Below are 14,241 nucleotides of genomic sequence, written 5' to 3'. Positions count from 1 at the left end.
TTCCCTTTTCTCCGCATCCTCTCCAACACTTGTTTGTTGATTTATTTATGATGGCCATTCTAACCAGTGTGAAGTGGTATCTCATTGCAGTTTCAATTTGCATCTCTCTCATGGCTAGTGATGCTGAGCATCTTTTCATATGTCTCTGGGCCTTCCGTATGTTTTCCTTGGAGAAGTGTCTGTTCAGGTGCTTTGCCCATTTTTAAATTGAGTTGTTTGCCTTCCTGGAGTGGAGTCGTATGAGTTCTTTATATATTTCGGAGATCAAACCCTTGTTTGAAGTGTCATTGGCAAGTATGTTTTCCCATACAGTTGGTGGCTTTTTCATTTCAGTGCTGTTTTCTTTAGCCATGCAGAAACTTTTTATTTTGACAAGATCCCATTTGTTTATTCTTTCCTTTATGCACCTTGCTAGATGGGACATATTGGTAAAAATGTTGTGTGGGATATCTGAGATTTTTCCTGCCTATGCTCTCCTCCAGGATTTTTATGGTGTCATGACTTGTATTTAAGTTTTTTATCCACATTATTTTTGTGCATGGCATAAGTTGGTGATCAAGTTTCATTGTTTTGCATGTAGCTGTCTAGCTCTCCCAACACCTTTTGTTAAAGAGGCTATTTTTGCTCCAGTTTATGTTTCTTCCTCCTTCATCAACTATGAATTGACCGCAGAGACTTGGGTTTATTTCTGGGCTCTCTATTCTGTTCCATTTGTCCAGTGTCTGTTCTTATGCTAGTACCATGCTGTTTTGATTGCAGTGGCCTTGTAATATAGTTTGGTATCAAGTATTGTGATCTCTCCTACTGTGTTCTTCTTTCTCAGAATTGCTACAGTTATTCGGGGTCATTTATGGCTGCATATAAATTTCTGAAATGTTCTATATTTGTTAAATATGTCATTGGTACTTTAATAGGGATTGCATTGAATCTATAAATTGCTTTGGATAATATGGACATTTTTATGATGCTAGTTCTTCTAGTCCATGAACATGCTATATGTTTCTATTTGTTTGTGCCTTCCTTGATTTCTTTCTTCAGTGTTGTGTAGTTTTCAGAGTATAAGTCTTTTACCTCCTTGGTTAGGTTTATTCCTAGGTACTTCATTTTTCTTGTTGCTCTGTGAAATGAGATTTTCCCCCCTGATTTCTGTTTCTGCTATTTCATTGTTGAGATACAAAAATGCCTTTTATTTTTTAATATTGACTTTGTATCCCACTGTTTTTCCAAATTCACTTATAGGTCAAGTAGTGTTTTGGTGGAGTCTATAGGATTTTCCATGTACACTATCATGTCACCTGCAAACAGTGACAGTTTTGCTTCCTCCCTTCCAATTTGGGTGCCTTTTACTTCTTTTTCTTGTGTGATTGCTCTGGCTAGGAATTCCAATAGTATGTTGAATAGAAGTGGTGAAAGTGGCCAACCTTGTCTTGTTCCTGATCTTAGTGGGAAAGCTTTTAGTTTTTGTCCATTGAGTATGATGTTGGCTGTAGGTCTCTCATATATGGCCTTTATTATATTGAGGAATGCTCCCTCTATTCCCACTTGGCCAAGTGTTTTTATCATAAATGGGTACTATACTTTATCAAATGCTTTTTCCACATCTATTTATATGATTATGTGATTTTTGTTGTTTCTTTTGTTTATGCGATGCATTATGTTTATTGATTTGTGAATATTGTGCCATCCTTGCATCCTTGGGATGAATCCCACTTGATCATGGTGTATGATCTTGTTAATGTATTGCTAGATGCGGTTTGCCAGTATTTTGTTGAGGATTTTAGTGTCTATATTCATCAGCGATATTGGCCTGTTGTTTTCTTTCTTTGTTATGTCTTTGTCTGGTTTTGTAATTAGGATGATGTTGGCTTCATAAAAAGAGTTTGGGAATCTTCTGTCATCTTGGATTTTTTGGAATGGTCCGTGAAGGATAGGGGTTAGCTCTTCCTTAAATTTTTGTAAAATTCTCCTGTAAAACCGTCTGGTCCAGGGCTTTTGTGTGTTGGGAGTTTTTTTAATTACTGCTTCGATTTGCTCAGTTGTCTGTTCAGGCTTTCTGCTTCTTCATTCAGTTTTGCAAGATTATATTTTTCTAGAAATCTTTCCATTTTACCTAGGTTTTCAAATTTCTTGGCATATAGTTCTTCGTAGTAATTTCTTATGATCCTTTGTATTTCTGTGGTACCAGTTGTAATCTGTCCTCTTTCATTTATTGATCCTTGGAATTGTTCTTTTAGTCTATGTTCTTTTATTCTGCTCTGATCTTGGTTATTTCCTTCCTTCTACTTGCTCTGAGCTGTCTTTGTTGTTATTCCTCCAGTTCTTATAGATGTAGGGTTAGGTTGTTTATTTGAAATGTTTCTATCTTTTTTTAGGTAGGCCTGTATCACTATGAATTTCCCTCTCAGGACTGCCTTTGCTGTGCCCCATAAGTTTTGGATTGTTGTGAGTTCATTTTTATTCGTTGCCAGAAACTTTTTGATTTCTTCCTTGATCTCATACTTGACCCATTCACTGTTTAATAGCATGGTATTCAATCTCTGTGAATTCGCATGGTTTTTTTTCCTTTGAGGTTGGTTTGTAGTTTCAGTCCTTTATGGTGAGGGAAAATGCTTGATATGATGTCAGTTTTCTTGAATTTGTTGAGGCTTATTTTGTGTCCTATCATGTGTTCTGTCTTTCAGAATATTCCTTGTGTATTTGAAAAGAATGTGTATTTTGCTTCTTGGGGATGAAAGGCTCAACATATATCAGTTAAGTCCATTTGATTTAGGACACTGTTCAGTGCTGCAATATCCTTGTTGATATTTTGTTTGGAAGATCTATTCATTTTTGATAGTGGGGTGTTAAAATCCCCTACTATAATTGTATTGCTATCTATATCTTTCTTGAAGTCCTTCAAGATTTTCCTTATGTATTGGGTGCTTCTCTGTTGGGTGCATATGTGTTTATATCTTTCCTTGATTGATTCCTTCCTTGAGTAGTATGAAGTGTCCTTCTGGGTCTCTTTTTGTGATTTTTAGTTTGAAGTCTATTTTATCTCATATGAGTATTGCTACCTCATTTTTTTTCCTGTCCATTTGCTTGGAATATATTTTTCTAGCCATTCACTTTCAGTCTGTGTAGGTCTTTTTTTCTGAGGTGGGTTTCTTGTAAACAGCATATGTGTGGGTCATGATTTCTTATCCATTTGGCTACTCTGTATTTTTTTATTTGAACATTTAATCCATTTACATTTAAAGGTATTATTGATAGGTACTTATTCATTGCCATTTTACTTCCTTTGTACCTGTGTTCCTCTCTTTCGCACTTTTTCTTCCTTTTCTTAAAGCAGTCCCTTTAGCACGTCTTGCAATGCTGGTTTGGTAGAGGTGTGTTCTTTCTGCCTTATTTTGCCTGGGAAACTCCTTCCTTATTTCACCTTCCATTTTAATTGAGAGCCTTGCTGTAGGCAAGCCTTGTTTGCAGGCCATTGTTTTTCATTACTTGGATTATTTCTTGCCATTCCCCTCTAGCTTGGAGCATTTCCATTGAGAAATCAGCTCCTGGCCTTATTGGGGCTCCCTTGTATGTTACTTCCTATTTCTCCCTTGCTGCGTCTAAGATTCTCTCTTTGTCTTGGAATTTTGCCATTTTAATTATGATGCGTTCTGGAGTGGGTCTCTTTGAGTTCCTTTTGATTGGGACCCTCTGTACTTCCAGGATTTTTGTGACTTTCTCTCTTACCAAGTTAGGGAAAAATATGGAATGCTTCACAAGTTTGCATGTCATTCTTGCATAAGGGCCATGCTAATCTTCTCTGTATAATTCCAATTTTAGTATATGTGCTGATGAAGTGAGCACTAGTGCACACTTTTTTGCCCAAATTTTTAAGGGAAAAATAATGATGCATGTTTTACGTGGATAATACTAATTCTATATCTATATAAATGTCTTTAATTCTTTTATTTGTGCTATATGTTAGAAGTGTATCACTGGAAAGCATTAACTTCTTTATATGCAGAACAATACTCTGGAATATAGTAATAGGTTTTGTTGAACTTACAATGAACTTGCAGTGAAAGTAGTTTCACCCAATGATTCAATGAAATGAAATGAAGAGCAGTGTATTATTATCCTCGGAGTAAGACAGATGGTGCTGATTGTTATCCACCTGATAAGACAGGTGATGCCGAATTTATTACTGTAGGATGAACAGCATGACATTTTTCTTCGTACACTTTAGGCAGGAGAAATTATTGGAAAATTCCATGGAAAATATCGAAACAACTTTCGTGTACTGTAAGCTTTAAGCGAAAAGTTATTAAATATCTAAAAAGCGTGGCAGTAGAGCTGCCAAGAGACACTTTGGACCTCTTCTCACAGTGTCATCAGATTGTGGAGATGACAGGAAGGAAAGCTTCTTCAGATGCCAGGACAGAAGGTGGCAACATGAGGGAGACCTCCAAAGTCGCCTGAAGTGGAGCCAAAAGTGAAGACCAGGGTCGGACTGGGATGTCTCTTTTGACCAAGATGATACAAGAAGAACGTGAAAGGATTGCAGGAGAAAATAACGTGGATGATATCTCAGAGAAACCTAAGCGGTACTTCAACTTTATGAAGAAAGAAGGTTTGAGCATGAGGGCATGCACAAAACTTGCCCAGAGTCTTCCAGCAGCCTATGAAAATCAAGTTTTAGAGTTTCATTCTAATGTTAATCCATCTTTGAAAGACTTAAAACTTTGAGCTGTCTGAAATCACCAATATGAATGAGGCCTCATTCACAGTGATGCACCATCCAACAAAACTGTGGATGTCAGAGGAGCAAAGACCATGGCTGTTAGAACTAGTGGTCATGAGAAAACTCATTTTACTGTTGTTCTAGTCTGTTGTCCAAATGGGACAAAGCTACTACCTATGAACATCTTTTAAAAAAACATTTCTGAAAGAAGATTCTAATGGAGTTACTGTCCACGTGCATGAAGGAGAATGGACGAATGAAGAAGGCATGACATCTGGTTCAACAAAGTCTGGTCACGAAGGTCTGGAGGATTACTAAATGTGGTTTTGGGGAGTTTTGGCCAACATGGAGGCATAGGTAGCAACACTTTCTTGCACAACCAAAAGAAGGATAACAACCAGTTTAAAAACAAAAACAGCCCTGGCTGGTGTGGCTCAGTGGATTGCTTGCCAGCCTGCAAACCAAAGGGTTGCCAGTTCAATTCCCAGTCAGGGTATATTCCTGGGTTGCAAGGCCAGGTCCCCAGTAGGGGCCACGTAGCAGGCAACCACACATTGCTGTTTCTCTTCCTCTCTTTCTCTTTCTCTTTCCCTTTTCATCTCTAAGAAATAAATCTTAAAAAAACAAAAACTGCCAGAATATCAAACTGTATGGAAGTGTGACAACCAAGGATTTAAAGAAGAAATATTCATCCACACTGGTAGAAGGGGCAGAGGTGGGAAGCTGGGGCTGAGAGGGCATACAACCAGGTGGCAGCTGGCAGATGGGTGGGTGAGGCGGCAGCTGGTGGACCGGGCAGTCCCACATTTGTATGTAGATAAGCTGGGAGGAATAACTGGGAGGGTGAGGCAGACTATGCAATCCAGGGTTCCAGTGTGGGGAAATAAAGCCTGAAACTCTGTGGCTTTAAAAATCTGTGGGGGTTATGGCCCACAGGATCCTGGAACAACACAAGCCTACCCACTTGGGAATCAGCACCCGAAAGAGCACAGTCCCCTTGTGAGAAGTGAGGGGAGTGATAGAAAGTGGGGCAAGAGCTAAGCAAGCTAGCAAGTGGCATTGTTCCCTCTCTGACCCCTCCCCCACATCAGCACCACAGCCCAGCCAAGTAGGTTGCCCCATCATGGTGAATACCTAAGGCTCTGTCCCTTATAACGTAACAGGTGGCCAAGAAAAAGAAATGTGGCCCAAATGAAAGAAAAGATTGAAACTCCTGAAAAAGAACTAAGTGATGAGGAGATAGCCAACCTGTCAGATGCATAGTTCAAAACACTTGTAATCAGGTTGGTCACATAAATGATTGAGTATGGTTACAAAATAAAGGAAGAAGTGAAGGCTACACAAAGTGAAATAAAGAAAAATATATAGCCCTGGCTGGTGTAGCTCAGTGGATTGAGCGTGGGCCTGTGAACCAGGGGATCACAGTTTGCTTTTCAGTCAGGGCACGTCCCTGGGTTGCAGGCCAGTTCCCAGCAGGGGATGCATGAGAGGCAATCATACATTGATATTTCTTTCCCTCTCTCCTTCCCCTCCCCTCTAAAGATAAAGAAAGGAAGGAAGGAAAAGAAAAGGGAGGAAAGGAAAGGAAAAGGAAGAAAAATATACAACCTAATCAACAAAACAAATAAGCAAGCACAGTATAACCAAAGACATTGAAATTGAGAACAGGCTGACAGTGACCAGAGGGGAGAGGGGAGGGGATAATGGGGGAAAAGGGTGAAGGGTTTAGAGGAACAATTGTAAAGGACACATGGACAATAACAAGGGGGATGGAAACGGAAGGGAGATGCGGTGGGCTGGGGGGGAAAAGACAAAACTGTACTTGAACAGCAATAAAAAAATTTAAATAATAAAATAAATATATACAGGGAACCAATAGTGAAGGGAAGGAAACTGGTACTCAAATCAGTGATTCGAAACAAAAGGAAGAANTTGAAATTGAGAACAGGCTGACAGTGACCAGAGGGGAGAGGGGAGGGGATAATGGGGGAAAAGGGTGAAGGGTTTAGAGGAACAATTGTAAAGGACACATGGACAATAACAAGGGGGATGGAAACGGAAGGGAGATGTGGTGGGCTGGGGGGAAAAGACAAAACTGTACTTGAACAGCAATAAAAAAATTTAAATAATAAAATAAATATAAACAGGGAACCAATAGTGAAGGGAAGGAAACTGGTACTCAAATCAGTGATTTGAAACAAAAGGAAGAAATATACATCCAACCAGAACAGAATGAAGAAACAAGAATTCAAAAAAATTAGTAGAGGCTTAGGCACCTCCAGGACAACTTTAAAGGTTCCAACATTCAAATCAATGGGATGCCAGAAGGAGAAGGGGAAGAGCAAGATATCAAAAACTTACTTGAACAAGTGATGAAGGAAAACTTCCCCAATCTGGTGAAGTAACTAGACATGCAAGTCCAAGATGCTCAGAGAATCCCAAAGAATTTGGATCCAAAAAGAAACACACCAAGGCACATTATAATCACATTACCCAAGATAAAAGATAAGGAGAGAATGTTAAAAGCAGCAAGAGAAAAGGAGACAGTTACCTACAAAGGAATTCCCATAAGACTGTCAGCTAATTTCTCAAAAGAAACCTTACAGGCAAGAAGGGAGTAGAAAGAAGTATTCAGAATCATGAAAGGCAAGGATTTATATCTAAGAATACTCTATCCAGAAAAGCTATTGTTTAGAATGGAAAGGCAGAAAAAGTGTTTCCCAGATAAGGTCAAGTTAAAGGAGTTCATCATCACCAAGCCCCTATTATATGAAATGTTAAAGGGACTTAATCTAAGAAAAAGATCAAAACTATGAAGAGTAAAATGATAACAAACTCACAACTATCAACAACTGAACCTAAAAAACAGAAAAACTAAGCAAACTACAACAGGAACACAATCACAGAAATGGAGATCACGTGGAAGTTTATCAGTGGGAAGGGGAAGTGTACAATGGGGAAAAAGGTACAGGGACTAAGAAGCATAACTGGTAGGTACACATAGACAGGGAGGTTAAGAAGAGTATAGGAAATGGAGAAGCCTAAGAACTTATATTGGACATGAATAAAGGTGGGGCAATGATGGTGGAAGAGTGGAGGGCGGGGCAGGGTGGAGGGGAATAAAGGTCATGAAAAGGGGACAACCATAACTTGTGTTTTGTAATTATTCTATAAAGTTTCTTCTACCATAATATATTCAAAAATACATGTTAAAATTATTTTATAGTACAAAAATCAAGCATCTTAATATTAATTAATTAAAACGAAAGATTTTTTTTTCCTGCAAGTTTAGGCCAAAATGTGTGTGTGCATTATATAAGGGAGCACATTATATATGGCAAAATGTGGTAAATCTCTAAAGGTAAACATTCATGCATGCTAGTGCAGACTAGTCAGGAAGACACCTGCTATGGTAGTAAAAAGGCCTCTCTCCAAATCATTTGATGTATTGACTTTCTGATGCTTACCTTTGAGTTAGATTCTTGTTCACTCTCCCACAGGAGGGCAGTACATGGCACTCAAAGCTTGGCCCCTTTGTGACTACACCTTACATTGTACCTCAAGTCTTACAGTCTTTGAAACACCATACTTTTAAATTAAAAATGTGGGCTTAATTTAACAGGTTAAATTAAAATGTCATATCAAGATTATTGTTTTCTTCCTATTATTTAAATATAAATTCAGTGTTAAAATTACCAAAAAATTATTTGGCTGCTGAAAAATTTAACTTGAGAAAATGTTTTCTAAAGGTCATATGAAAGAACAAATGGGAAAGAATAGTCAAGACAGGTTTGAACAAAAATAAGTAATTGAAAGATGGTGCTAGCGGGATAGCTTGCTTTGTCAAATATGAAGTGTGTAAAGTGATAATAACAACAGTGAAGGTACTAGCAGAAGAATTGACAAATAGCTCAGAGCTCAGAGCTGCAAAGACTGAAAGTCAGTATGAGGTAAACGTGGCACCATAAATTGGAGAGAAGAGAACCATTCAATGAACGCTATTGGGACAATTAGTTAACTCTTAGGGGAAAGGTAAATTTAGGTTTTACTTTTTACCATACCTTACAAGTAAATCACTGAAGGTTTAAATAATGGTGGGCAGGGGTGTTAATAAACTATTGAGAGCTAAAAAAGTATAGGTGAATATTTGATCTTAAGGTATGAACAAGATGGGTATAAAAGTAATAGAAGAAAACACAAATGGGGAACTCAGAAGATGTGATTATAAAAATTAAAATTTTTATTATATAAAAATCTTTAAAAGAGCAACAGTTATTTTAACAAATAGTACAGTGTATTTTCTAATGTTTCTAAATATTCATTACTTTTGTAACAAAAATATAATAATAATCTTTAAAATTTACCTGAAAAAAATGGGCATGTGGTATGAAGAAAATCACAGAAACAGAAATTAGAATTACTAAAAACATTTTGTAATGTCCAACCCTTGTTCATGGTCATGAAGTGCAAATGAAAATGAAATACTATTTTTTTACCTATCAAATTAATACAAAATAAAAGTAGTTTAAAAANGCTAAAAAAGTATAGGTGAATATTTGATCTTAAGGTATGAACAAGATGGGTATAAAAGTAATAGAAGAAAACACAAATGGGGAACTCAGAAGATGTGATTATAAAAATTAAAATTTTTATTATATAAAAATCTTTAAAAGAGCAACAGTTATTTTAACAAATAGTACAGTGTATTTTCTAATGTTTCTAAATATTCATTACTTTTGTAACAAAAATATAATAATAATCTTTAAAATTTACCTGAAAAAAATGGGCATGTGGTATGAAGAAAATCACAGAAACAGAAATTAGAATTACTAAAAACATTTTTTAATGTCCAACCCTTGTTCATGGTCATGAAGTGCAAATGAAAATGAAATACTATTTTTTTACCTATCAAATTAATACAAAATAAAAGTAGTTTAAAAGCTATTTCTCTCAGTATTAATGGAAAACAATTTTGCAATATCTATAAAGAACCTTAAAAAACAATCAGAAAGTTGGGTAAAGACTTATGCCCAAAGATGTTCAAAGCTATATTAAGAACTTTTCCATTGGAAGTATAAGCCTAAATATTGCCAGGGGAACATCTAAAGTATATACATCCTTAATATGGACTGTTACACCATCATTAAATTGAAATTTTTTGAATATTTCAGAGAATTCTTAAGCTCAAGTGCTAAGTGTAAAAAGTGAGCTATTTATATGTGTAATATGATTGTATTTTTAAAATATGTTATGTAACTAGAAAGATATATTCAGAAAAACATTTAAATGTGACCCATACTTTTCTCTTGGTGTTGGCATTGGAGATTATTTTAATTTCTTCTTGACAAATTTCCAGACATTACTTATTCTATGTAATAAAGAAATATTCCCTTAATAAATAGGAAAAATAAATTACTTTTTAAAAAGATTCTCTTAAAGGATGGTAGCTGGTATATTAAAGGCGAAAAATTGTTAGGGATGAAGCTTTGAAATTGCAAAACACATAAAGGTTCTAGCTCCAAAATGTGCACTATTAATGTAGGAATATTGACATACTAATTAATGTGACTTAATTCAGAATTTGAGCGTCTTCTGTGCATCAGGTACTGATGTACTTAAATTGTGTGTATTTGTTGAGTTCCACTTAATAATGTCAGTGTAATTAACACACAAACAGTTGTGGTAGGTGACATCTTAATACCTTTTCACCTCTGCCAAAATGTACCTCCATACCTATAACTTTCTTCACTATTTTGTAGCCTTGCTTCTTAGAGTAAGTCAGGAGACCTAGTTAGGAAAAGGTTAAATTATAGGATTCAGAGCAAATATTCTGAGCTGCCTCCTTCCCTTACACACCTGAGAAGTTAGTTGGGGGTCATGGCTCTGCTCATATAGGGTAGAGGTGCAGAAAAACAAAGCTTGGCTCTCTTAAAGAGCTCCCCTCTTCTCTTCCCAAACACAAACTCAGCAGAACTGTGAACTTCCCTCCTTCATCCAGGCACATGATCCGGCACATGGTCCTGAGGAGAAGATCAGTGGCCACAGCCCCGCTGCACAGAAGGCTTCATATATTTCTCTAGACCAAGGTTTATCAGCCTCAGCATTGACAGTTCTGACCAGAAAATGCTTCGTTGTGGGGACGGTTGTGTTCACTGCAGGATATTCAGAAGCAGCCTTTGCAGCATACCTAGATGCCAGTTGCATTTCCTGCCCCCAAGTCATGATAAAAAATATCTCCAGACATTGTCAAATGTCGCCTGAGAGACAAAATCACCCCAGATGAGAACCACTGCTCTAGACTGTCACGCAGACAGTCATCAGGGCTCCCCACCTCCAACTCCATGCAGTAGTAGCAACTGGGTGACTGACCTTGAAACCCAAACAGTGATCATTTTTGTTAGTATTTTTATATTCCTGTGAATATCTTCTCTTTGCGTTGTATTGATGAATATGCTTTATCATGTATGCATTTAATTTTCTTTATCTTAAAATTTTTTTTGCTAGTAGTAGATTTGGTGTTATGTTTAGCCTAAGAGTACTCCTGAATTTTATTAACACATAGAGTTAACCATTTTTAAATAAACCACATAAGAGGTTTTTAAACTCATTTCTTAATGCCTTTGGATGGACTCTAAACCATTATGTGTCTAGCATTCTAGTTTAAATTGATCACATCAAATTTAGCCAAAGTTTATAAGCTAAATTTTGTTTTCATACAAAATCTTAAAATAAATAGAATAATTGCTTTGCCTGGATGTTAAAATTACAAGTGAATTTTACATTCTTCCTAATAACTTGTACTTTATTTCTCTTGAGAATGTTTTTTCTCAAATCATTTTTTCCTGGTTATCTTTTTAAAGTTACTGCATGGGGGAAAGTGGATACTCTCTAAGTCTTTGAAACTTACCTAGCCTACTGATACACACCTAGCCCAATGTCAGGCAGTAGTTTATATGCAATAAGTTTAGGTGGAACCATTTTACATTTGTTATTTCCATGCTTTTTATAGGCATTGAAACACCCATATTTTCAAGTTGGCCAAGTATTAGGCCCTTCCTCGCGTCATCTGGAAACAAAACAATCTGTAAATAAGCAGGTACAACCGCTAGAATTGAAGCCATCTTTAATTGATCTAGAACCTAAACCTCTGCCAGATGTAAACGATCAGACTGCGGGACAGCCCCAGCCAAAATTCGGCCACCAGCCACTGCAGTTCATCCAGCCTCCACAGAACACGAGTGTCCAGAAAGCGCCAAAGCAGCAGAGCCAACAAAAACAGCCTCAGACACTGTTTCCAAGTATCATCAAAAACATGCCAACTGTAAGTCACCCACGATACTTTTAGATGTAATAGTTTGACTAGCTCAGGTAGGATTTGGTTTCTAGGCATTCGTGAAAGTGTCAGGGAAGATACAAAAGATTATTTTATGTCAAAGCCTCTGCTTCCTCTGTCAGGAGCTTGGCATGGGATAAAATTCTAAAAAGAAAACTCAGAGTGAATGTAATAAAGGTTACATGCTGTGGACTTTCTTTAACAGTTATTTAGGTTCAAGAGAACTCAAAGAAAGAATTGAAAAGAATCTGGGACAAAAGAGCTGGTAAGGATTTTAACAGCAGTTTTATACTGTTTTTAAATGTTAATGAATATGAACAGAATGTTTTTTTTCTTAAGTATCAGGCATAGTATAAAACTACCTCTTTCCATTTCTTTTGTTCAGGGAGCTTGTCAGGTGCCATATATTTTAATTGTCCCCTCAAGAGGTATATCATACTCCCAAATGCATTTGCGTTCTTGGCATTTTAGAACCGAAAGGGATCTTAAAGAACCCTGTGTCTAATTCCTTATCCAGTCCTGCCCCCAACAGCGGTAATCACAGTCTAACATATTACTGATTCTTTGTTTCTTATGTGTATTGTTTATTATCTGGCTCTTCCTACTAGAATGTAAGCTCCATGAGGTCAGGAACGTTTGTGTGTTTTATTTACAGACCCAGACTCAGAATGGGGCCTGGCACACAGTAAATTCTCAACAAATGAATGAAGGAGCAATTGCCCACACTATCTTTGAATGACCTCCAGGTTCTTGAGGAATCCACATATTCTGACTATTAGAAGGTTCTTCCTTAAACTGAACTAAAATCTGGTTTTCTTTGTCTTTTAACAAAAGTTAATCACTCTTCTAGAAAGGCAGCCTTTCAGATATTTGAAAATAGCCCTTATATCATCTGCCTTTTTCTCTGGGAGAAACATCCCCAGTTCTTCATGTGCTCCACATAGGACATCGTTCACCAGTGACAGTAACTCTCGGTTCCTGTGTATGAGGCTGCCTTTGAGTCCCCTTTATCCTGCTCCGCACTTAGAAAGAGGCTGCCAAAGCTAGGAGCAGGGAGCAGGCAGGGAGTGAAAAACTGGATGAATCACCTCCAGCATTCCAGAACCACATATCTACTTAGGACCACTGAGGATTACATTTGTTTTTGTTTTTCTTTTTGTTTTTCTTGAAAGGCACATCAAATGTAGACTCATAATGAGAGGGACGGAAAAGAAGTTGGTATTTGAGTAGCCACTGAGTGCCATGCACTCTGCTAGGCCCCCCAGTATGCTTTTGCTAAGTTAGAGTACCCGATAACCTAGTCCTACATTTTGAGATAGCAAATAAGTTCCAGAGTTGGGATCAAGTATTTTAGCAAACAAGTTCCAGAGTTGGGATCAAGTATTTTGTCAACTAAAATTCCTAAGTCTATTTTTTTTGCAAGTGCTTCTGCTAAATCACATATTCTTACCTTTCTTTGTGTATTTGATCTCTAGGATTTAAACATTGCAGGAACTTACTTTTACCTCTTAGATTTCTAATAAGTATTTTTAAACCCTTATTTTGTCTTTTCAGTTTAACCATTCTGCCCAGATTTTCACCAGCTGTGGATTTGTTCAGTTGTTCATTTGTTTTGTTTTCTCCTGTACCTGCATGATGAACAATGAGCCCTTGGGCAGGCCACTCGAACCTTCTTGTAGATTGGCATTGATCACTGATCAGTACTCTTGGCCATAACAAAATACCATAGACTGGTGACTTACACAACATAAATTTATTTGCTCACAGTTCTGGAGGCTGGGAAGTCCAATATCAAGGTGCTAACCTATCTGATTCCTGGTGAGGGCCCTCTTCCTGGTTTGTAGACAAGACCTTCTTGCTTTGCCCTTACATGGCAGAGAGAGACAGAAAGCTTTCTGAAGTCTCTTCTTATAAAGGCACTAATGCCCATCATGAGGGCCTCCCCCTCATGACCTCATATAATCCCCAGTTACCTCCTAAAGGCCCCATCTCCCAGTACCATCACAACGGAGTATAAATGGATGTGGGGGGCGGGGGGCAATAAACATTCCGTCTGTAACAGCACTGATCCACCTCTGTGGTTCCTTTATTACTTCATTATAGCATGAAAGACCCTTTCACCTACTTTGTTGAAGTCCACATAGACTACATATATTCATTGTTTGTCTTTCATGGGAAATGGTGGCCTATA

General features: G+C 37.4%; 1 protein-coding gene and 1 non-coding gene across 8 annotated transcripts in view; one reads left to right on the top strand and one right to left on the bottom strand.

Annotated features, from left to right (window-relative positions):
* The window catches only part of MAK (male germ cell associated kinase), a 73,727-nt gene that overhangs the window by 30,818 nt on the left and 28,668 nt on the right, over positions 1 to 14,241 (top strand). For all 7 annotated transcript variants that reach the window (XM_037045408.1, XM_037045413.1, XM_037045412.1 and 4 more), the window contains exon 9: positions 11,727 to 12,038. In XM_037045408.1, the coding sequence (XP_036901303.1) occupies positions 11,727 to 12,038 (312 nt within the window). The remainder of the gene's footprint in view (positions 1 to 11,726; positions 12,039 to 14,241) is intronic.
* On the bottom strand, positions 3,734 to 3,840 carry LOC118986492 (U6 spliceosomal RNA). Its single transcript, XR_005066388.1, has one exon. It is a non-coding gene; the product is annotated as a U6 spliceosomal RNA (small nuclear RNA).

Source organism: Sturnira hondurensis, unplaced genomic scaffold (genome assembly GCF_014824575.4).
Source record: "Sturnira hondurensis isolate 20B ecotype Veracruz unplaced genomic scaffold, ASM1482457v3 Scaffold0004271, whole genome shotgun sequence".
Classification (NCBI taxonomy): Eukaryota; Metazoa; Chordata; class Mammalia; order Chiroptera; family Phyllostomidae; genus Sturnira; species Sturnira hondurensis.
The sequence above is the reverse complement of the archived record's forward strand: the minus strand, read 5'-3'. Positions and strand labels throughout refer to the sequence as shown.